General features: G+C 38.5%; 2 protein-coding genes across 2 annotated transcripts in view; one reads left to right on the plus strand and one right to left on the minus strand.

Annotated features, from left to right (window-relative positions):
* LOC136874146 (PEST proteolytic signal-containing nuclear protein) overlaps positions 1-12,794 on the minus strand; it is a 45,082-nt gene extending 32,288 nt beyond the window's left edge. The window contains exons 1-2 of the mRNA XM_067147710.2: positions 12,656-12,794; positions 11,853-12,055 (exon numbers count right to left, since the gene is read on the minus strand). Coding sequence (XP_067003811.1) covers positions 11,853-12,055; positions 12,656-12,692 — 240 coding nt within the window. The 5' untranslated portion in view covers positions 12,693-12,794. The remainder of the gene's footprint in view (positions 1-11,852; positions 12,056-12,655) is intronic.
* A 268-nt stretch (positions 12,795-13,062) lies between these two features.
* LOC136857631 (protein aveugle) lies at positions 13,063-24,203 on the plus strand. The gene is made up of 3 exons (XM_067136429.2): positions 13,063-13,335; positions 13,436-13,549; positions 23,297-24,203. The coding sequence occupies exons 1-3, from the start codon at positions 13,294-13,296 to the stop codon at positions 23,471-23,473; spliced, it is 333 nt and encodes a 110-aa protein (XP_066992530.1). The 5' UTR covers positions 13,063-13,293; the 3' UTR covers positions 23,474-24,203.
* Positions 24,204-25,720: the final 1,517 nt, after the last annotated feature.

The raw sequence follows: 25,720 nt of genomic DNA on the forward strand, positions 1-25,720 counted from the left end.
CGTGGCCAGAAATCTGCGCTCTGTGCATCTTCCAGATAATGTATGGAAAACCGACCTCAAAAGCTTTTCTGTCTCTCAGTGTATGAAGTTCTTCACATTCTACGTGTCCTATAATGCCATTCCTTTCCAAGAATTTTCTTATATTTGTTGCAGTGGGGCTCTGTTTAAGCCCAACTATGTACAGCCATGCCATTTTTTCTGCCGCTTCTAGTTCACAGTCATCCTTTGTCTTTGGTTGGTTAAGGGAGATATGTTATTCCCATTGTTTCTAGTTTCCCTTATTGTGTCTTTCTGGCGATTTTTTGATTCTTTTCTTCGCATGTACTGGTGCTTGTTTCATCTAATGTATTTTGTGCTGTCCTGTTTGTGTGGTTTATTTCTGTTGTAGTTTTGCTTTTTAGTCTTTGGTTGATTTTTTTGTTCAATTATTTGATCTAGCTTGTTTTCTAGGAATTACATTATGTTTTCTAATTTCTCATTTACTGTCTCAACATTTATTGTTGTCTGCTTGACTACAGCGTTATTATGTTTCTTGCCTTATGTTATTGGAAATGTAGGATTTGCTGTGCGTTCTTCCTTGGTGGTTTACCTCGTCATCAGCAGATGGTGTGCTATTCTGATTCTCAGTGGCACTTTCATTCATGCGGCCGAGAGATGTCCTCATGTTTTCTGGGAACAATCTATACCATCTGGATTGCTGCTCTCTTCGGTAGTTGGCGCCTTTGCCCGGTTGTCTTCCCCTCGTGTTTCTGTTGTTGCGTCTATAGATGGCGCCACCTGTCTTGCGCTGCTGCTATCATCCCCTTCTTCCAAGTCAATCCATTGTTTTCTAACCTCTACAGTTGTGTTTGCTTTGAAATTGGCACCTTTGCCTGGTTGTCTTCCCCTCGTGTTTCTGTTGTTGCATCTATAAATGGCGCCACCTGTCTTGCGCTGCTGCTATCATCCCCTTCTTCTTCTTCTTCCAAGTCAATGCATTGTTTTCTAACCTCTACAGTTGTGTTTGCTTTGAAAATGTCCACACTATTTCCTGGCTTCACTTTTTCCTCTATTGTCTTATATATTCTGTTATAGTACTTACTGCATTCAGAATGTTGTCTTTGGTATCCTTCTTTATACATCCTCCCATTTCAGCTACATTTCTTAGTTTTTGTAGAGCACTTTTTGCTTCCACTTCCATTACTTCTGCCATTAATTAACATGTGCAAACTGTGTATGGATGGGTAATGTTAGCTGTGTTTTGCTCAAGGGCAGAAAATCAAGTTTCTTCCAGAATAAAACTGGACTGAGACAAGGGGATGCACTATCTCCTCTTGTATTCAACATTGCACCGGAGAAGATTATCAGGAAATTAGCTCTTGTATCTGCTGGCATCATGTAGGGTAGACAACATAAAGTCCTTGCATATGCAGATGATATTGTTCTTATCCTCTTCAGACCGAGCCTGTTGATGCATTCAATGCGTTATACTTTGCTCAAATAATTTTAAAAAATTCACCATAGAAAATTAGTGTGTTTCACTAAGTTGTTTTATTCATGTAGCATATATGCTACATCAGGACTCAGAGTTTACTTTCCTACCATTATTACTTTTTTCCTTAAATTATTTTGTTTTATTTTAAGTAGACAAAACCACATGTAGAGCATATGCTACATACGGACTGAGGAGGTTATTGGCCACAATGAATTACAAATTAGGCAGTTATTTGTGGAATTAGAGGAAATGGCAGAAAAAATGGCTTACGGGTAAGGATAAAAATACATGTTACATTGTTGTTCAGAGAACGTATCATGAGGAGGTTGACAGATTGCCTCTGAAGATTGCAAAATATATATTTAAAAGAGTAGAGGAGTTTAAATTCCTTGGTGTATTAATCGATGAGCAAAACCGAAGGCAACAGGAACACCAAACTAGAATTAAGAATGCAAATAAGGCATTTTATCCTATGAGCCCTATATTAGGGTCCAAGTTTTTAACAAGGAATGCAAAAATGATTACAACACAATCATTCAGCCAGCACTTCTGTATGGTTCTGAGACATGGAGTATAACCAAAAAAGAGCAGCAGCAGTTGCAATTCTTTGAGAATAAAATTTATAGAAAAATGTTTGGCCCATGGTTTGATCCTATCTCTCAAAGCTGGCAGAAAAATCTAATTATGAGATTTACACCCTCTCTCAACTACACTATAATGGGTGTGATAGAACCCAACAGACTATGCTAGGCTGGACATGTACTGAGGATGCAGGATAACAGAGCACCAGTAGATCTATACAAGGGATCTCTTAATGGGAAAAGACCTTCAGGACGACCCCGAAGCACCTGGAAGGAGATCAACAAGGTATACTGGACCCTCCAAATTGATAACTGGAAAGAGTGGGCTCAGGATCGAAAAGGATGGAAGAGGATTGTGAGTTTGGTACGGAAACTTCACGTCCCTCAGAAGCTTACGGAGTGAGTAGTGAGCGAGTGTATTATTATTATTATTAATAATAATAATAATAATAATAATAATAATACATACTGAATTTACATTGAAATGACAAATAATGAAGTCCATAAAAAGGTTTTAATTTTGCTCTGGCTCTTTTGGTGCTGATGAGGTAGACGATTTGGCAACTCCAGCTACAGCAGACGTAAATCCTGTAAGACTAATAGACATTGGGCTGCTGCTGGAGAGTAGTGGTGTGTGGTGAGGTCATCATGTTTTGTCCCCAGGTATACATTAAAAGGGGCTTCAATTGGAATCTTAACATTGATTTATCAGTACTATTCTGCAAATACAAGATTGTGATGAGTGACAGATTACTGGTTTGTTTCAGGGGTATATGTCCAGGATGCACCAGCATGGGCTCCGTAATAGTGTAAACTGAAATGTAAACAAAGTCAATGCTGAAAAGTATGGCTTGTTCTTTTTTTTTTTTAATTATTTTACGCCCACATTGGATCACTTTCATCAATCCATATACATTTAAGTCTCCAGAGTATTAACTACAAATCTGGCTCATGTTTCGTCTTCTGTTCCCCGAACTTCTACATTTTTTCTGACCTGGCTGCCCTTCCTCCATCAGTTATGGTGTACTGTTTGCATGTAAAAGCTTTTGGTTTAAATCTCAGGTCTCTGTTTTTCAGGATCCTCTTCTCTTCTTGGTCTTCAATTTACTGCACTGTCAAGCATAACTCATCTAAATCATCTTGGACTTCTTTGAACCAATTATTCTTGGTTTTACTTTTCCAAAAGTAGTTGAAAAGATGTTTCAGTACCCTGTTTCTGGTAGCACCTCTGTGATGTCATGGTGACGGCATCAGGAGACTAAGATTTACTTTAATGCCAGGTAATATAAAGGCAGGGTAGCTACTGACAAGAACATGACAGAATATGAGCTTCATCCAGCTAGTAACAAGACTCTTGGTCTGGTGGTGATTATTGTTTTAAGAGGAAGTACAACTGGGCAATCATCCTCTATATAACTCTAATCAGAGGGAAAATATGGAAGGGATCCGATACTTCGAAAAATGAAGGTATTGGCCAAAGGAAGACAAGGGCCACAAAGGGCGTGAACATGAAATACTCCCTAGGCCTCTATACGCAATACCGTCGGGGTTGGAAAAGAACAAGAGTTGACCAAGGAAGGTCGGATAGGATAGATGAAAGTGAGGAGCCTGGCACAAGTATAGTCCTCTCCGTGTAAGGACGTACTCTAAGGGTGCCACCTTACCCTTTCTCCCCTGTAATATTAAGATATTGATTTATGGTTACTTTTCTTGCTGTTGGGTCTTTTTCAGTGTCGGTAACCATACAGTTTAGGGACCCTACTTGCCGATACGACGTCTTACATTTACCGTTAATCTGGCACGTTGGCAACGGTCAATCACTGCTCTAGCGTGAAGTGCGTGTTGCCACCGCATCGCCGTTAAAGTCACTAGTGATACATTTGCGAGAATATTTAAAGCATATTTTCTTTTTCTGTGGGATTGTAAATCTATTTGGCTAATACCAGGTAAGTAGGATTGTGGCATGTTCGGATAATGCATTTAATAACATAGTTTGTGTGAAATGATGAAAGTGCTCAAATACGTCAGTCTCATGTCTAGATCTACCGGTACATGAAATAACTCTTGCGGGACGAAATTTTGGCAGTAGAACTTATAACATTATTATTTTCAAATCCGCAGTGAACTTGAAAGCTGACCTAAATTCCGTTCACAGAGCTTGGCACATTAGTATTCCTATATGTTTCCTGATAAGCTTGAAGATATAACCAGCCTGCAGGCTGAAAATATGCCCAATAATCTCTCTCCTTACTGGTTACCAGTATTGAAGAGAGAAGGAAATATTCGCGCAAAAGAAAGGGAAGTCATTGGATGTCTGGAACTTTCGAAAATCACACTGCAAAGACTTATTAAATAAATTGCATCGTTTAACATGCCCCTCTTTTTAAGAATATGGTTATAGTACGCCTACTGTATATCAAAATAAAGACAGATAATTTAAGTGAGAAAGTGTGTTTATTTCCTTAATTCCTCATTGAGGAGATATTCATAATTATCTTGATTTATTTCATCTTATCTTTTATCATTTACTAGGGCAGGGAAACATTCATTATCGGTGTTTACATTGAGGTTAGTTTGTTATGGTTATGTCTGATGATTTTAATATGTAACCAGGCAGGTTGGCAGCAGTGATCAGCCATTACAAAAAAGAGAAAAGAAGAGCATCGGGGGGCGATATTTACTTTCTGGGGTATTTCCTTACGTGGCAATTACTATAATATTGGTCTGGATAGGTGAGGTCCAGCTAGTGACAAGACCATTGGGCTGGACTGGTTAGGTCTGGTCAGTGGGAAGGTCACTGGGCTGGGGGCAAGCCAAGCGAAGGAGGGCTGGGGGCGTTAGCCCTCAGATTAGAGCCGCTAAGTGGTCCTCAGTACTCTTATTCCCTGGGATAATACTGGCTATGGACAAGACCATTGTAATCCACTGATCGTGACCGGTTAGGTTGTGATCCACTAAAAACGAACAGCATTCCCAACTTAATGATGGGCAGGATGTCCAACCTCAACAATCTATATTCTGGACTACCGTATTTCTATAAAAATTTATTTAATTTGTCATCTCCTGAGATTTTGCAATTTTTGGTAAATATATACTGTATGTTGCTGAAAGGAAGGTGGGTAGGCTACTTGGTCTCCTTTTCTTATAGGAGGAATCTGTTGTGGTAATGAAACTCGTGATTTGGGTTTCATGTACTTTTTATTGTTTCTTCAAGTTATGTTAGTAGCAATTCAGTCACAGATGACATCTTTCATGGTAAATACGAATTACTTTGCAATGCCGTCTGTTGTACTGGTAATGTACTACAGATGTATCTGTGTAGCCTATATAGGACTTATCTTCAACTATCAAGTGACATGTTAGCCACATGGAGAAGCTAATGGACAATGGACTTGGAGACTGCTGGTTCAAATCGACCCGTTACCAGGAATCTATAAGAGGTTAGTTCAATTTGTATAACATGTAAATATATCTATATTTTTTTGCTAATTGCTTCCGCACCGATACAGGTATGTCTTATGGCGACGATGGGACAGGAAAGGCCAAGGAATGGGAAAGAAGCGGCCATGGCCTTAATCAAGGTACAGCCCCATCATTTGCCTGGAGTGAAAATGGGAAACCACGGAAAAACATCTTCAGGTCTGCCGACAGTGGGGTTCGAACCCACTATCTCCCACATGCGAGCTCACAGCTGCGCGCTCCTAACCACACGGCCAACTCGGCCGGTAACATGTAAATATAAGATATGGATAAGATGTGACCGGTGGAGTATAAGCAGCACAAGGAGAGTAAAGAGTGTAAATTAAAATTATTCACTAATTTTAGTTTCACCACATCCAAATCCCACATTACCCAGGCAGGCCCTGCAAGTTATGACATCATAGATGTGCCTGCACATTCTGGCCTTGTTCTGTTTCAGGTTTTGGTTAACGATACTTTTTTGTGATGGGAGAGCAGTTACGAGGTCTAGCTCAGGGCGCTATGATCAGTGACAAGGTGTGATATTTCAAATATGGGAAGCTCTAAATTATTTGATATTATAAGTGTTCTACTATGGAAATCTGAAATTGCTCATTTAAACATTATTCAGTTAGTGTTTTCCTGAACTGAAAAATAATTTTAGATACAATTATTTTTAATGTATTTATTTACTATACACTATAGGATATCTAATCCCAATTACAGGGGCAATTGTTTACATGTGTTTATTTTTCAATGTTCAAAATTAGTCTAATAACCTAATATCTAAACTATTCTAATATAGGGCCTATTTACAATGATCGCGGTTGTGATGTATCCTCTATTTGCAGGGATATCCGCAAGAAAATTTCTTTTGGTCCAGCAGCCGATGTTGTTACTTAGCACCACCCAGGATTACATTCCACAAGTTCAATTCAGATGCCAACAGTTAAAAACTGTGCTCATCCAAAATGCTTGGGTACTGTGTTGGATCGCTCTTTTACGTATAAAGAACAGCAGCAAAGGTTAAAACACGTAACAACATCCTTCACAAACTCAGTGGCACTAGTTGGGAAGTAAATGCTATTGTCCTCCGAACAACAGCTCTTTCCCTAGTATACCCAGTTGCAGAATATTGCAGCCCTGTATGGATCAACAGCGTACACTCAGGAAAAGTTGATGTCCAGCTGAATGACACCATGAGGACAGTGTCTGGCACATTCAAATCCACTCCACTTAAATGGCTGCCAGTATTAACAAACGTCCATCCTCCTCACCTTCGAAGGCTAACTGCTCTGAAGAAATGGTTAAAATGAACTGCAAATACATTCTTGCCGATTAATTAGGACTGCAACTCTCAGAAGCATGGAAGATTAAAATATCAACATCCAACATGGCAACTAGGAAAGAGGCTGGTTGAATCATAGTACAACATGAATAATGCCTGGAGGGAAGAGTGGGCTGCTTCAAAACCTGACCAGCTAGGGTTGATATCTGACCCCCTGTGGGAAACTTGCTGGGTTCAACTTGCCAAGAAGAGTCTGGGCTTCATTGAACAGAGTGCGGACCGGTCTTGGAAGATCCAACTTCTGGCTCCACAAATGGGGAAAAATTTCCAGCCCGCATTGCGACTGCGGTGACGCGGCTCAGACAGTCCACCATTTTGTAATGATGTGCCCACTTCGGAGCTTCCAGGGAGGATACCATGAACTTCATGCGGCAAGTGAAGAGGCAGTGAATTGGCTAAATTCTCTGGACATTAAATTACAAGTTATATTACCATCCATTTATCCTTTGTCTGATTGTTGTTCTACCAGTTTTAAGTGTATATATTAGTTTCTCTGTGCCCTCTACATGCCATATGAAATAAATAAAAAATAAATATTTACAATGAGAATAAAACAAGATTTCATACCCAATCCTTACAAAAAACAAGTAGATAAAATACAATTTTGTATCTAAACTAGTCTAATAACCTAATCAATCAATCAATCACTACTGATCTATATTTAGGGCAGTCGCCCGGGTGGCAGATTCCCTACCGGTATCTGTTGTTTTCCTAGCCTTTTCTTAAATGACTGCAAAGAAATTGGAAATTTATTGAACATCTGAATATCTGATCTATTCTAATTTTAAATTTACAATGAGAAAAGAAACAGTATTTCATATCTAGTCTAAATGAATCTTTACGAGAGTAAAATAAAAATAAAAATTTAATATCTAAACTATTATTGTCTTCTAGTTCTAACACATGATTAATCAGAGAGGGCTTAATGTAGAAGGTTTGAAGTACATTTTATGGTTCAAATCAGCATTACAAGTTATTTAGAGAGTTTTCACGGAAATGGTGAATTGTTGTAAAAATAGGTCTAGTGGTACCACAGAAGTCTAAAGAATTAATTTTCTGAACTGCATTGTTGTAGACATTGCATAGCCTGTAGAGTGGGGAAATTTTGTGAATGGTTGTTCTGACTTTTTAATTCCAAAATATTACATTTGTCCTCGCATGAAAGTGGGGCACGTGAAAGCTCAAGAGGCATAAAAAGTCAGCGTTGTCAATAAAATCTACAGTTTTGTACAGGAACTTCATGTCATTCTTTTATCTCTTCAGTTCCAATCTTTCTATTTCCAGGTTTAAGAGAAGTTTGTTGTATGCCATATGTGGATAATTACGTTTTTTAATGTATTTTAAATATCTCTCGTGGATTTTTTTGATCTCTGCAATATATACTTCGTTATCTGGATTCCATACAACGTGCACGTATTCTACTTTGGCCCTGATGAGAAATATATAGAGGTGTATATACAGATTTTTAAAAATGTAAAGGGTTTGACATTCCTCAGCGCAAATCCTAATGTCCTGCATAACCCAGCAACTACCTTTTCTATATGTGGGGTGAAGTGAGTTCTCGGTCTAATAATATGCTGAGGTCTTTAACCTCATTTACTGGTTTCAGATCATCGTAACCTGGTTTATATTTGAAGGAAATATAGGTTTAATTTCGGGTAAATGACATCAATACACATTTATCTACATTTAGATATAGATGATTTTCAGTTGCCCAGTGTACAGTGGAACCTCTTTTTATGCGTTCCCAGAATCTACGTTTTCCCAGATTGTGCGTTCAAATTACGTGGTCCCGCGAGCATCATAATTAAATCATGTCGTAAAAATCCTGCATTATCCGTTCCTCGAAGAAACTATTTCCCAGATCAGCCATACAGAAATTTCAGTCCTATCAACGCTAAATCCTTGACCAAGCGTTTTTCAATAAACTGTATCTCACAAAACAACGACTATGGCATACTTATGTATTCTGGCGTTCATGCCCCGTCACTGCGATAACTAGAACAAGTACTTTACTGGAAAAGTGATCGGTGGTGAAGTTGCATAAAGGCTCATCTCAGCATCGCATTCGGATGGTATTGTTTAGAAAATCTCAGAAATCATAAAGCAGAGAGTGGTCACAACAATTGTAAAGAGAGACAGCGCATTTCGAGAGCTCTATTTGAAGACTGAACGAGTTTCGTCAAATGTTCCCACTTATTAAACGTCTACATTATATCCAGGGTTAGATATTTATATTTTTACTTTCTTCGATTTTCAGCACTTTCCCCAGGGCATTGTACAGTAACTGGGCTTTCAGGCAGGAAACAAAACTGCTCCTTCTTAATATAAATCTTGTATTTTAATATTATCATACATGATTATGTCATCAATACAGGAGCAGATGTTGAACCTTACCTACGAAAAGCGGCGGGAGGTGTTGGCATTGCCTATTACTCTTTGGGTCCTAATAATAAGACTGGGAATTTTACGTTTTCATGTTAAAATGTTAAAAACCGCAGTCAATTTACTTGCGCAAGTTACATTTAAATGGTTTGTATCATTTCCAACTCGTACTGACATGTGCACCAAGTGTGCTTTCCAGCTGAGTTCAAGGTCACAAATAACCGTAATTTCTGAAGTTATGATTTTTTTACTCTTTGCAATTTGATTGGATTAGACCAGTGACAGGCAGAATTGAATAATGCATTCAAGAACTTTTGAGAATCGACACTTACATTCGAAACCATGGTTTTGAGTTCAATGTCCGAGTCTGGTGTTGGTATCCGTACCAAGTGCACGTAACTTACGAACAACACAGGGACATTCACCTCCAAATTAATGAAACAATAGATCACTACATTGATAATAAGGAAAACCTATTCAAAGTACGAATGCTCCCCTTAAAGCTACATAAGTCTAGACCCATATTACTATGAACAAACATGAATATCAATCAAGTTGCTCATCTACACAGAAAAGGATACCAACTCCCAGATCAACTCAAAAACAATGCCTGTTGTAGAAACGACAATACAGTTCACCATCAACCACAACATTCTTGATGTGTTATTCAGTTTAAAGTGTGGATATGTTCTTTGGACTTCATCAATGGTTTAAATTATATCAAAATTATATACACAGAAAAAGATACAAACTCCCAGATCAATCCAAAAACGATAGCTGCTCGCCATCAACCACAACATTTTTGACGTGTTATTTAGTTTTAAAGTGTAAATATGTTATTTCAGACTTTATCAATAGTTGAAATTAAGACTATAAATTGTGTCATATCAGTGATTATATCATTATTGGTTATATATGCTGCTTATGTCTTCCAATTGAAGTGTGGCTGAAGATGACCCAATATGTATGGGGTCGAAACTAGTCCCAGTTTTATACGACAATATACAAATGAATAGTATTGAATAGGTAGACCCTTCCTACCCTTTGATAGTGATCAATTGTCAATACGGACCATAATGAAATTCATAACTTATGATCAGCAACACTTCTCACGAAGGAATAATGATAAAACACCTCTGATCACAAAAAATTCATTGCAATTTAAAATATGGGGGAAATTTTCAGACAAACGATGCCAGTCCAGTGTCGTGATGAATGCCAAGTAATGCATTTAGTGAAAATGATGAAGAGGAATTTGAGAAAAATATCTCATTTTATAGTCCTGTGAGGCATATGGGGTCAGACTTCTAGCAAAAAGCTGGCAAAGCTTGTAGTGTGACTGTTGATATAATAGTCATAACAGTGGGACCTCCAGCTTTACTTGGAATCTGAACCACAGTGATGTGACTTTACATTTAAAAAATTCCCTTATGCATTGGCTGGAATTCAAAGTGTGGTCACGTTGGTAAAAGGCCAGGTACTATGTTACTTGGATACAATGCGTCCCACCTCCTGTTAGACTTCAACTATTAGCTAGTTATGGTTACGTTCTTGTGAGTAACAGATTATTGTAGCTACGTTCTTGTGAGTACCAGATTATTGGTCATATAACAGTAAGCCTATCGTATGCCAAGTGAAGCAAGGCATAAGGGGTTAGATTTCATTCAGATGTGTGTAGGGGTTATGTGAATGATGTTGATCCACGAAATATCACTGTAATATTTGTCACAAATGGAAGACAGTAATTGATTTTACTGAAATAAAGTCTCATATCGGAGGTTGATTAAGAAATACCGTCGTTACCAGAGAGAAATATGTATACGTACTTTCGGGCTGTAAAAGGGACTCCATTATGTTGCATTCTGCTGCTCGCGTCGTCTTTTGTTTCTTTCTTGAGGTCCAGGGCTGGCACTGATGAATGGGAGTGCTATGTCTGTGAATTCTCATTATCTTTGTCCATATGTCTTGCATTACACTGCTTGCGCTGTCTTTGTTTCTTTCTTGAGGTCTAGGGCTGGCACCGATGAATGGGAGTGCTATGCCTGCGAATTCTCTCTCTTTTTTTTTTAATTTCCATTCGTCCAGTGCGGGTATTTTGTTGAAAGAAAAATAGCATGATCCCTGGACCAATAATTTTTTTTTTAAAGGAAAATAGCATGATCGTTTAATGCAACAGTGAGGGCACATGAATTGGCAGCCCTTCAAATTACATCGAATGAGAAAAATCAATAAAACGACACTAAAGAACTTCAGTGAGCAAAGACTTCATATACGACAGTGTTAGACAAACAAAACACGGAAGCGCTGCGACGTAGCAGAAATAGTAGCTGTAAGGCAGTAAAGTATGTATTCTCTAAAATAAAATATTTTGGATTATTTCTTAATCAACCTCCAATTTAAGACTTTATTTGAGTAAAAGCAATTATTATCTACCATTTGTGACAAATATTACAGTGATATTTTGTGGATCAACATCATTCACATAATCGTGTGTAGGCTACATTTAAATTTCACCATAGGTTGAGATAAGTTTCTTCCAATGATTGGCAGTGACACATATCGTCCGACAAATTTACCAACAAATGCACAACAGACAAACATTTACCTGACCAATTCCTCCGAGCTTGATCTGGATGCCCTTTTTCAGCGGGCCATTGCCTGGTTTCTCTCCTAATTTTCCGAGTGGCTTCCTTCCATGGTCAAAGCTTATCTTTTGTTTCTTTGGTTCTTCCTCATGGTCCTTGTCCACAGTTTTCTTGTCTCCAGAGTTCTGATCGGATAAAACCTCCGAGCCATTCTGAGAAGACCCTGAGCAAGGTGAAACACTGGCAAAGTTGAAACGATGAACCAATTAGCCTTACATATTTGTATGAACTACTTAAAAAAGAAAAGCAGATACAATTAAAATTAATATCAGTACAATTAGGTATATGGAATGGAACTTCCTTAATAATGTGATAAATATTTTTCTATTTATGAGCAATACAGCACAGAGACAATTTGGTTATATTAAGAAGAGATCCAATTAATTGGTAAGCAGAGAAATTGTCATAAAGGTACTTGATATTATCCTGATTTACTAAACATAATTAAAAGCTAAACTAACGACATCGTAACATTCAACCACTTAACGAAGACTTGAATTGGAAGGGCATGAGCGCACAGTATTAGGAAATCTGCATTGGTTAGATAGTATTAACAAAATATAAGATTGATGATAGACCCATTAACTTATGTCTGCAATATTTTCTGTCTCTCTATATACGAAATATTATACAATAAAATGAAATGCTTAAAAGAAAACTACACTATTAAATGCTACTGCGAAAAATGTCAATACATGAACATACAGTAGTATTTCAGAGCTTAACACAAAGAAACTGTCGCAATATCATGGACAAACCAAACCTTTTGTCAAACAGCCTTCAGAATTTCTCTTCGACATAATCACAATTTATAATTTATAATTATACAAATAAATGTACAAATTCGCAGAAATACACTATAGATCCTCAACAACAGACGACGCCACCAAACACAGCGCTCTTACTCGCCCTGGTGATGAAGTATGAAAACTAGATCTTGTGTGACCAACGTGGATTATGAAGGCAAAATTATTTATTCACATTTCTTATTTTTCATATATTATATTACTAATCATGTAATATCTATAATTACAATTATTTAATCATTTTAATTTTGTATTCATTTTTATCGGTTAGTATTAACATTTTCAGGTTATATTTGAATTATTTATAGTGACAACCCTCCTCGTAATGTTGGTCAATCTGATATCAGCTGTTTCATTTCCGCAGACAAATGTACGTAGCAGCTGCGTAAGTGCGTAGCAGCGAGATTCTTCGTAATTGCAAAAATGTTGTGTTGAAGGTAATGAACATTAGTTTGCATTTCCCACAGCGGTGTGTTTCACCCTGGCACAAATGGAATCTTGCTCGCGATGCTTCATACACCGTAGGGTTGACTGTCGTGTCATAATCTTTCATACGATGTAGTTCTTAAAGTTAGTCCCCAAGATCTTTTGTATTATGATGGTTGAAGAAATAGTAAACTCAGTCAATAGGCCAAAGGTAAGGGATTCATTAGGGACTGATTTTAGCCTATTTATATTATTGTTTCAACATTTAATCATATATTAAAATGTGACGTACGATTCCTGTTATTTCGTAGAACAAAACTGCTCGACCAAGACCTGTATATTTGTGGACTGTAGTAGATGTTCAGAAATGGTTGAGGAGACATTGTGCTGATTACTACCCGTTATACTGGGAAAAGTTTCAACAAGTGAGTATGTCATTTTAAAGGTTTAATTTTTGAGTAATGAACTTATCCTTTCATTTTTTTTTTTTTTTTTTTTTTTTGCTAGGGGCTTTACGTCGCACCGACACAGATAGGTCTTATGGCGACGATGGGATAGGAAAGGCCTGGGAGTTGGAAGGAAGCGGCCGTGGCCTTAATTACGGTACAGCCCCAGCATTTGCCTGGTGTGAAAATGGGAAACCACGGAAAACCATTTTCAGGGCTGCCGATAGTGGGATTCGAACCTACTATCTCCCGGATGCAAGCTCACAGCCGCGCGCCTCTACGCGCTCGGCCAACTCGCCCGGTCTTTCAAAATTTAAGACCAATTGTCGTTGATGGACGTTGAAATATTACCAGGTGCGTTAGCCTCTTCACAGCCCAGTGTGACTTCTCTGTTATAGAGGTGACAAGTATAGTATTTTAACTTTTTTTTTTTGTTTTTGTTTTTTTTGCTAGTGGCTTTACGTCGCACCGACACAGACAGGTCTTATGGCGACGATGGGATAGGAAAGGCCTAGGAGTTGGAAGAAAGTGGGCGTGGCCTTAATTAAGGTACAGCACCAGCATTTGCCTGGTGTGAAAATGGGAAACCACGGGAAACCATCTTCAGGGCTGCCGACAGTGGGATTCGAACCCACTACCTCCCGAATGCAAGCTGACAGCCGCGCGCCCCTAACTGCACGGCCAACTTGCCTGGTATAATGGTTATCAGACAGATTCGGATGCAATATTTCTAACCCCAAGACAGGCTTCGTTGTTGACCTACTCATCTTAAGCTAATTTTATTGGCATTATGATACAGATCTTTCAGATTAAATCTCTGCCACCACAGAGACCTCATAAAGTGAGTGCTACCGATTAACACAGCGAACACCTTCACTTAAGTGGGCTGAATGCTAACTGATGACAGACAAATGTTTCAATCAATCAGTCAATCAATCAATACTGATCTGCATTTAGGGCAATTGCCCAGGTGGCAGATTCCCTATCTGTTGCTTTCCTAGCCTTTTCCTAAATGATTTCAAAGAAATTGGAAATTTATTGAACACCTCCCTTGGTAAGTTATTCCAATCCCTAACTCCCCTTCCTATAAATGAATATTTGCCCCAGTTTGTCCTCTTGAATTCCAACTTTATCTTCATATTGTGATCTTTCCTACTTTTATAAACGCCATTCAAACTTATTCGTCTACTAATGTCATTCCACGCCATCTCTCCGCTGACAGCTCGGAACATACCACTTAGGCCCGGTTTCACATTATACGCTTAAGCCTTGGATCGGGCTAAGCGGGAGCTTAAACTCTGGACGAGTTTCACAGTGGGGAGTGCAAGTGGTAAGCCGAGCTTATCTGTGACTGGCTTAAGCTGTATGAAACTGTGGTTTAAGCTAAGGATTCAGTTCAGATGGTAGAGCGCTGGCCTTCTTATAGCCCAACTTGGCAGGTTCGATCCTGTCTCAGTCCTGTGGTGAAGGTGCTCAAATTCATAGTTAGTGGGACGTAAAACCAATAACATTAACCCATTAGTGCCTGAATTAATTTTTTTCTGAGATTTGCTTACTTATTGTGTTTTGCCGCATGTTTGAGACCAAAATAAAGTAATAAAACAAGTTTCAGAATTTTGGAATCGCTAGGTCATAAGATATTTGACGTTGCCATATGGTAACGCTAGGCGCTTGCACTACCTATTTTTAAACAATGAGTTTTGAAAGTCAAATTTAGGTTGCAAAGTGTTTTTTTTTTTCGTTTTCGTGCAATAACAATGTTGAAATATCTTAGCATTATTTATTGTAAGAATATGGAATATCAGTTTTTATTCACATCTCGGTAAAAAAAAAATAGAATTATTGAACAAAGGAGAAAATATTTGTTTACAGTATATAGACACATATGTACAGTTCATTGCCTGTCAAAATAAAACACTCACTGGAACAATAGAATAAAATCAAAAATACGAAAAAGAAGAATCAAAGAACTTCAGATGCAGTTACAAACTATTAGTATATACTTTCGGAGGCATATAAAAGCCCGCCCTCAATACTTGCACATTAGCCACAGAGATAGAGAATGACAATCTTTCACTGTCTTCATATCATCCTGTGTGTCCCAATAAGAACGCTTAGAGGGCAACCTGTTATATCCAGAAATGAAAAGTAATGCGACAAAGCAACGAATTTCATCAGAAGTTATTTGTGGATCCGTACAATTTAAAAAAACCCCTACATTTTAGACTCTTGAACTAAATGTTCGATCAGCTGGTTATCTGTAAACAATTCAAAAATGTCAACAACAGTCATGGATTTTCACTTGCTATAACTAGGCTCCGGAAATGTCAACAGTCACCCAATATTGAAATCAGCCCCATCGGTCTATCTTGGTTTTTTATTTGATTTATTATTTCCTCTATCAGTTATCCGCTCTTTCGCAGCATCGGGTATTGAAACAGATCTTGCATCAGTAGACAGAAAAGGCACTCCGTCCTCTGGTAACACCTTCACCATCGTAACTAATCCCAATTCCTTCATTATTTACAAGCTTCATTTCAGCACTGACACATAATTTTCGAGAGAGAGATTATCAACAAGCCCACCATCATCTTCATCACCAGGAGCCCTCATCTGTAAGTACATTTACATAGGGCGGTTACACAAAAATATCACCATCGAGATCTTCAGTCAGTAGCATATCCAGCGCTTCTAAAAGGGAAAATCCCTTCCTGAAATGAAGATGTATGAATCAGTATAAAGTATCATGATCTGACAGCTGCAGCTATTTTACTGAGTATAAACGCCTAGCATTGCCATATGGCAACGCTAATGATTCAACAACCACTACTACGGCATTGTGCGCCCGTACTGTTTCAAATGCTTACAACATATATAATGAAGTGTGCACAACCCTACTGTAAACATAATCCAATGAAAGAACTTCACCTATAGATTTTATATCCTTCGTACGTGAAGCCGGCAGCCATTTCGCAGGAATCTTAAAATAACCATGAGTCCACCAGTCTTTGTGTCACAACAATAGATTTTAAAACGAAATAAACATGATTACTAGATTCTACAAACTCTTCTCTGTCGGATGACACCACAATCTTCCAGATTATTTCATGTTGCCTACAGCATTAAAAGAAAAAGGTGCGAAAATCGTTGCCATATGGCAACGCTAGGCGCTAATGGGTTAAGATTAAATAACTTATATTTCTGAATATATTTCGAGGCTCGTGAAATAATACAGTTTCCGTGTTCCGATATACAGTAAAAGAGACAAAAATGTCGGCGGTCACTTGCTTTCTTGGCTTACGCTGCGTGAACCATCAACGATAGACCCCAAGTGTAAGTGTACGAATTGTAGAGCACAGAAACCTCTACAAAAAAGTCCGCGATGGTATATACCTATTTCCAACCGTTTGCCCTCTAGAAGCGATTTTATGCTATACTCAGCGGTAAAAATTATAACTCCTTAACATTAAATAAATATTTCGATATTATCCTCGAATTCCTCATCGAAATAAATTGTTTGACCTCCTCCAGTATTTTATAAGGATTACAATAACCTTGTCAGGACATTATTTGCATGAATGGTTCAGAAGTTATTGCCATTTTAGACTGTAGTGGTAGTACGTGTCAGCAGGACAGGCGAGTGACCTTTTTTAAACTTTATTTTTGTTACTATTATTGGAATCACATTTTCCATTCGTTCTTCTAAATTATCTTGGCTGATAAACGATGTATAACCTACAAGTCAATCAATCATAGGCTACGGATGTCAAGGAACTTAGAATACACTAGTACGGATGTAAACAAAGATGAGAACTGAATCATTGCGCATGCGCAAGCATTACCAACTTCGGAGATGTTCAGCTTAGTAAAGCTGCACATGGTCCCCCTACTGTGAAACTCGTAGTGTTTAAGCCAAAGAGTAAGTCTTGCTTAAGCGGCGTGTGTGGCTTACTAAAGCTTCGGCTTAAACTCAAACTGTGAAACCGGGCCTTAGTCGAGCAGCTCTTCTTCTTTCTCTCAATTCTTTCCAACCCAAACATTTGCAACATTTTTGTAACGCTACTCTTTTGTCGGAAATCACCCAGAATAAATCGAGCTGCTTTTCTTTGGATTTTTTCCAGTTCTTGAATCAGGTAATCCTGGTGAGGGTCCCATACACTGGAACCATACTCTAGTTGGGGTCTTACCAGAGACTTATATGCACTCTCCTTTACATCCTTACTACAACCCCTAAACACCCTCATAATCATGTGCAGAGATTTGTACCCTTTATTTACAATCCCATTTATGTGATTACCCCAATGAAGATCTTTCCTTATATTAACACCTAGATACTTACAATGATCCCCAAAAGGAACTTTCACCCCATCAACGCAGTAATTAAAACTGAGAGGACTTTTCCTATTTGTGAAACTCACAGCCTGACTTTTAACCCCGCTTATCAACATACTATTGCCTGCTGTCCATCTCGCAACATTTTCGAGGTCATGTTGTAGTTGCTCACAATCTTGTAACTTATTTATCACTCTATAGAGAATAACATCATCCGCAAAAAGCCTTACCTCCGATTCCATTCCTTTACTCATATCATTCATATATATAAGAAAACATAAAGGTCCGATAATACTGCCTTGAAGAATTCCCCTCTTAATTATTACAGGGTCGGATAAAGCTTCACCTACTCTAATTCTCTGAGATCTATTTTCTAGAAATATAGCAACCCATTCAGTCACTCTTTTGTCTAGTCCAATTGCACTCATTTTTGCCAGTAGACTCCCATGATCCACCCTATCAAATGCTTTAGACAGGTCAATCGTGATACAGTCCATTTGACCTCCAGAATCCAAGATATCTGCTATATCTTGCTGGAATCCTACAAGTTGAGCTTCAGTGGAATGACCTTTCCTAAAACCGAATTGCCTTCTATCGAACCAGTTATTAATTTCACAAACATGTCTAATATAATCAGAAAGAATGCCTTCCTAAAGCTTACATACAATGCATGTCAAACTTACTGGCCTGTAATTTTCAGCTTTATGTATATCACCCTTTCCTTTATACACAGGGGCTACTATAGCAACTTTCCATTCATCTGGTATAGCTCCTCCGACCAAACAATAATCAAATAAGTACTTCAGATATGGTACTATATCCAACCCGTTGTCTTTCTGTGGTTCATTTTGTTGCCTGTTTCAGGATGGTTAGGTGGTTAACAAAGAAAGCGTGTTTATTTTTGTACAAAGTGTATTTTGAACTTGATTCTGCTCATTGGACTCTAAGGGAATTTATTACAACATTTCGTGAAGCTAATTCAATACAATACAATCGGAAAATTGGTAAGGAAATTTGAGGCGTTTCAGGTTGTGCCACGACCTGGGTTGTTTAGTGGCCGACATTTTGCGATCATTGCAGTAGGCATTGTCAAGGCTGGCCAATGGCAGCAGACAACGGCAAGAAGTTTTTATTCCCATTCCTGAAGGATAACTCGCCATCTCTGGCCAGTTGGCAGCAGAGAAAGGCAGGAGTATTATAACCGGCAGTTGGACTTTTGCAGTAAAAGTGCTGACCACTGATGTAGTGTGGGTTTATTCTTGTCCTCTAAGTGTTAGTTTCCAGACGTTAGATAGCCGTAATCCCTCCTCTCTATTGAAGTTGTTTGGATGTTTTTAATTTCTATGGCTTCTCTGGCAGCACAACAGCTCGAAACACTGCAAACATCAGCCTTAGCTCCAGCCATAAAAATCTAAGAAGCAAGGACATTTGAATTCACGGGTTCATTGCTTGATAGAAAACACAGATGTAGACGTACAGCACTAACACAGGAAATGGTAGTTGAAATTGGTTCTAGTCTAGTTCATTCCCCACAGAAATATCTTCCTAAACTTGTGCAATACGGGAAACTACCTCACTCCTCATTTCCCTAGTACGCCTCTTCAGTGACACCTAGGCCATCTATGACAGCTAATGGTGAACCTGTTGAGGATCCAACCAGCCTTCGGGCTGAATACCAAACATACATACTTGTGCAATGAGCAAATATCTCTTAGGTTCTGCACATTAGGCTACCAAACTGTTGCACCTAAAGCCATATAAAGCAACCTAAGTTCTTGCAGTGAAACCTCAAGTGATTTTTCAAGTGGTGGTTTCAGCCTGTAACTGATGGCTTAGTAGTCCTAAAATTTTATGCATTTTTCTAAGAATCCTTGTTTTATTTAAGGGCCAGGCTGTGTGGCACAGACAGTTGAGGCTAGCTGCAGACCAGAAGAGATGACACAGGTTCAGACAAGTCATTTTTGTCAAAAACTGACTTTTTTATGGATGAGGAGCTGTACAATGGGCGAGACACTCATACCTGGCTGTCAGAGACCGTTTGAGACAAAACTGGGAAGAAGCCTGGAATTATGTCTCATCTGATGGGTGCTCGAGACTTTTCGCTTTACGCATGTGCGACGTAGGCATCTTGATTGCTGCAATACATCATCAGTGTAAAAGGTTACAATTTGCACCAGATTATGGGAATCAGAAACAATGTAATGATGGCCATCGTATCTGAACAGTTTTGTGAAAGAACCTTCTGTCAGTGAAGTGAATTTTTTCATAGTCTTCTTGTTCAAAAACATAGTAATTTTCTGTTGTGACAAAATGTCCTTTCTTCACCTTAACAAAAGAGATAAAATCAAATAACAGTAACTTCATCACACACCATATCAGCTCAGTAATACCAGATAAAAACTAAGCAAAAACTGTCAAAGACAGTCTGAAGCAAAAGATTTCAACCCTGATGGTTTTGTCTTGAGACGTTTTGTCGCTGACAGTTTCATCTCTTGCGGTGTGCGCCCAGCCTGAGGCGCTGGTCTTCTGACTTCAACTTGTCAGGTTCGATTCTGGCTCGGTCTGGTGGTATTTGCAGGTGCTCTCGTATGTCAGCCTCGCGTCTGTAGATTTATGGCACATAAAAGAACTCCTGCGGGACTAAATTCTAGCACTTCGGCAGCTCCAAAAACCATTAAAGTAGTTAGTGGGCGCAAAGCAAATAACATTATCATAATTTTATATAAGGGGGTGAGTTAACAATTGCTAATGGAGTTTGAAATAAAAAACCCATTGAAATTGGAACTGAAGATCGGCAAAGTGTTGCCGAATAGTAATCCCATGTCAGTGCTCACCGAGCTGCCACTGGAGATGTTTCCATTTAATCAGCAATGAAGGTCACTAGCTTCATCCTTCGTCTCTCACTGCGCATGGCTTAGCTACCCCGAGGTGGGTGGTCTCATTAACCAGACCGAAATATCATATCTCCCAGCTGTTGTACCCTGAGTATTGCATAAATGTAGTTCTTGTATTAACAGCTAGCTGTGCCTATTGCAGTATACTATGTCGATAATGCATTCCGTTCAGTCTTTTCTCTCATGACTGAGCTCTATAACTGCAGTCACTTAAGTGCGGCCAGTATTCGGGAGATAGTGGGTTCGAACCCCATTGTCGGCAGCCCTCAAGGTGGTTTTCTGTGATTTCCCATTTTCGCACCAAGCAAATTCTGGAGCTGTACCATAAGGCCACGGCCGCTTCCTACCCATTCGTAGCCCTTTCCTGTCCCATCGTCGCCATAAGACCTATCTGTGTCAGTGCAGCAATTAGTAAAAAAAAAATTCTCATGATCTCCCTGCTCTCTCTTTCTGTGTACCAGGTGACAGAACTAGTGCTCACACTGCTTGGCTTTCAAGGTTTTATTTCAACTTGCTGTGCTGTAGTATACTTTGAAAACTGATCTTGCTTATGCGTCCCATGTATATTGTTCGCTTCAGTGAGCATTTGTTTGTAAGAGGTTCTTTTTAAATTTTTATTATAAAGAATAAAAAAGTCATCCATTTCCCTTGTCTAGCTCCTGTCTGGTTGCGATGTTTATGGCACCTTTATATCTTCCTATATTTAATTATCCTCGTTCCTTCCTAACTGTGTTCCAATCCAGGTTTCTTTTAATTATACTATTCTTGTTCATATTCAACCACTCTAGTCTGCGTCTCCCTCTTGCCTTCCCTCCTCCTGTCTAGGTTCCTCATCTGCTTTGACGTCCTTCCCTCTTCCATCATGTCCAAAAGTTCATCCCTCTCCATTTTGTCGAAAAGCTTTTCCACTCCAGTTTCCTTCCTTGTATCCTCATTTCTTAATCTGGCCTCTCATCTTTCCTTAAAAGTGTAATTTCATTGGCCTGGAGTTTTCTTCTGTCTTTTTGACAATGTCCAGGTCTCCACCACATATGTCAATATTGGGCAATAGTACATCTTATACATCACCTCGTTACTCGTCTTGGTACTTCCTTCCTCCACACCAGGTTTCTCACACTCTAGTGGAATGTATTTTTCCTTTTGAATCCTTTTTACCAATTTCCATGCCCAGCCCTATATCGTGCATCAGTTCGCTTCCCATGTACTGGAAGTTCTTCGTAATTTCAATGTTTTGTCTATTTTTATAATTCCTTTCCCTTCCCTTTCTCATCTAGTTAACACCATTGTCTTACTCTTTTCCACACTGACTTTCATTCCATAATTTTCAGTAATCTTACTTGTACTTCCTCTCTGTTTGTTCCTTACACCACATTATCATCTGCAAACAGCATTACCTTCAGCTCACTGTTCCCGTATTTTACCTTTTTCTCCATCACAGTTTCATTCATAACCATTATGAATAATAGTTACGACAACACACTACATGCAACAATTTTTGTACATTGATTGCACATATTCTGTCATTTGTTTTACAAATCCTTTGTGTTGCATTACTTTGCATACCTTTGCTCTGAGTACACTGCCGTAAGCCTTTTCTAAATCAGGGAAATTCATTGCTGTTTTTATTCCATAGTCCCATTGTTTTTCCATTAACTGCCTTGTGCTGAAGATGGGGTCGAGTGTTGATCTTCCATTTTGAAAGCCATATTGCTCTTCTTGTATTTGTCCTACCTTTCTTCTCATTCTCTTTTCTTGTACCCTTTCAAATATTTTTTGCTACCTGAGATATGAATATAATTTCTTGATAATTAATACTTCTCTTCTTGTCCTTCTTAAATATGAGTATTTTTACTCCTTTACTCCAGTCATTTGATACTGATTTTTCTTCCCAAATACATCTAAATAGCCTAAACAGCCATTGTATTGAGCGAGTTGGTTGTGCGGTTAGAGGCGCGCAGCTGTGGGCTTCATTCCGGAGACAGTGGGTTCGAACCCCACTGTGGGCAGCCCTGAAGATGGTTTTCTGTGGTTTCCCATTTTCACACCAGGCAAATACTGGAGCTGTACCTTAATTAAGGCAACGGCCAATTCCTTCCCACTCCTAGGCCTTTCCTATCCCGTCATCACCATAAGCATAAGACCTGTGTCGGTGTGACGTAAAAACAATTATTGTTAAACAACTATTGTAGACCAACAGGTCTTTCTACTTGGATCATTTCCATGCACAATTCATCCAGTCCTGCTCCTTTTCCCCACTTTCATTCGACCACTTCTTCCATTGTGATTTCCTTCTCGGAATCTGTCTCCTTATGCTCTACCTCTACCGCCTCGTCTACAAGAATCCTCACGTTCAGGAGTTCATTAAAGTAATCCATCTTTTCCTTATCTGCTCTGGTTGTGTTATCTCTCCTTTTTCAGCTAAATATCTGACTAATATATTGCTTGCAGAGTGGTTCTCTTTACTAATTTGGCTTTTTTTTTTTTTTTTTTTTTTTCCCAGCATGACATCACTGGTCGCTGTTTGGTGAGGATCAATGAGAGTACTCTATTGCGACTTGGTATTGAAAATGCCCAGCACAGGCAAGAGATATGGAGAGAAATTCTGAAACTTAGACTTAAGACAGATATAATTGAGATTCGAGATTTAGAAAGAAAGAATAACGTTATAATTGACTGACTGTATGATTTCATGGCGAAGACCAATAATAGAGAAAGTGAAGATGAAGTGATCATTGCAGTATTCATAATGTTACTGTTAGTGTATCACAGAAATCAACAAACTGGGGAACGTCTACTGGCTCGGTACAAAAGAAACCGCCAGCGCTTGCTGTGTGCTATCACCAGCCTATTGAACCCCCATAAGTAGACATTATTATTGATGTTAGGTATTTAATCTTGAGAGATTAAAACATGCATTTTACATTTATCTAGGTGTGTTGTACCTTTGGTAGTTGTGAAATAATGAGATTTAGATTTCTTTATCCATGCTTCCTTTCAGAGGTTCTTTTCTGTTTAGCAAGTACTGGTAGCAGAGTTTTTCTCTTCTGGAGTGGTACACATAATATTTAAATCTCTCACATTTCTTTGATGTTTTCCCACATTCCCATGTATTCTGGTACTACGTAGAGAGCTACCTAGATGTCATTTTGTGTTACTTCAGCTTTATGATGTTCAGCTGTTAATGGTGGGCTGTTTTTAAGACTTAGTATTTGACTTCCAGTTGCATAAAACAAAGTAATGTGAATTTAATTCTAATTATATTCTATTCTATTGCTAAGATAATCTTTGTCAGGCCCTAAGTTTTGTATGATCTCTTTTAATTCTAGAGTTGTAAAATTTTATAGGTGTGTATTTCTGTGTACATGCATGTTATCAGTAGATATAAAATAAAATGTATAATAATTTAATTTGATCATTCTCCTTGTGGATTTTTATAGGACAGAAGTTGTGTTTATTTGGTATTATATTGTTGTAGAAGGGTACCGTGGAGTGGGGTGACATTGATCCTAAGGGGTGAGATTGTTCAAAACATTTCACTTTAAATTTCATTCTGTGCGGCCAAAGTGATTTTAGGGAATTTTCTTAATGTTAGCAAAGAGTTCAGATTTTGAAGTTGTGAACTATAAAAACAGAGTGTGTATAAAATAGTGGAATGTGTTTGGAAGCACGTGAAGATATTTCCTGATAATCACCTATTTCTGTACCATAAATAATGAGAAAGTTAAGTCTTAAAGTTATGGAAACACAGCATTACCATCATAATTATGTTACTGCTACTTATGGGCTATTAGTTAATGATTTTTTATTTCTTAAATATTCATTCGTGAGGGAGATATTAACCTTCAAACTTGATGGGGTGACATTGATCACCTTTAAGCTTAACTGTTTCCTACATGTTTAAAATATAGTTTGTTATTGTTTAATTAATTAATCAGTAATTAAGATTTTTTAAATTCTAGGTGTCACAATGGGAAGGGTATATAAAAAGAAGCCCGGCAGTAGGACATATGGCAATTTCTCTGGAAGGACAGATCAGTGCTGCCGTACAAGATGTAACAGACAACAACGTGTCTCTGAGAAAAGCTGCTGAGAAGCATAAACTCAGTTATGGCACTGTCAGTAATAAATACCATGGACTTATGATTAAGAAACATAGCGGACAAACTGTGTTGAGGTTAGAGGAAGAAAAAAGCCTTATAAAAGCTATCATAACCTGTGCAAATTGGGGTTTTCCACTTGATTCATTCGATATGAGGATGTTTGTCCAATATTGTTTAAATAAGAATGAGAGACAGGCCTCAAAAGTTAAAAACAATCTTCCAGGACCAGACTGGGTGAGAGGTTTGCTCGGCAGACACGAAGACAAAGCAGGTAAAAGACTTGCAACAAACATCTCGCCAAACTGCGCAATAGTTCCTTCTGAAGTGATTACAGATTACTTTGCCAATCTTGAAAAGTCTCTTGCAGACATTTCTCCAGACTGCATAGGCAATTTAACTATGATGAGTCTAATTTGAGTAATGATCCAGGAAAGAAGCTTATCATTGCTAGACGAGGAGTAAAATACCCTGAAAAAGTCTGCAATCATTCAAAGTCGTCAATTTCTATTATGATCTGTGGGTCAGCTTCAGGTGTTCTTTTACCATCATACGTCATTTACAAGGCTGAAAGGCTTTACAGTAATTGGGTGGGAAATTGATCAAGAGGCCAACCGTGTTGTGATGCACCAAGCTGTTCTACAGGAGCGAGATACAACAGGACATTCTGTGACTGGTCTGATACAATTTTTCTGCCTCATGCAAAGCATTTGCCAGGGAAGAAACTGCTTCTGGGAGATAACCCGTATTCCCACTTTTCTCCAGACGTTCTGCAGTCATGCAATGAAAACATCTTGTTTGTTTGCTTACCACCTAATTCCACAAAT

Source organism: Anabrus simplex, chromosome 1 (assembly GCF_040414725.1).
Source record: "Anabrus simplex isolate iqAnaSimp1 chromosome 1, ASM4041472v1, whole genome shotgun sequence".
Lineage (NCBI taxonomy): Eukaryota > Metazoa > Arthropoda > Insecta > Orthoptera > Tettigoniidae > Anabrus > Anabrus simplex.

What these genes read in the sequence shown, in the direction of transcription:
- LOC136857631 (XM_067136429.2), top strand. Translation starts at nt 13,294, where the DNA reads ATGATGGTTGAAGAAATAGTAAACTCAGTCAATAGGCCAAAG. An exon ending in ACTCAGTCAATAGGCCAAAG is followed by an intron (nt 13,336 to 13,435) that starts GTAAGGGATTCA and finishes GTTATTTCGTAG; the next exon opens with AACAAAACTGCTCGACCAAG. An exon ending in ACTGGGAAAAGTTTCAACAA is followed by an intron (nt 13,550 to 23,296) that starts GTGAGTATGTCA and finishes TTTTTTTCCCAG; the next exon opens with CATGACATCACTGGTCGCTG.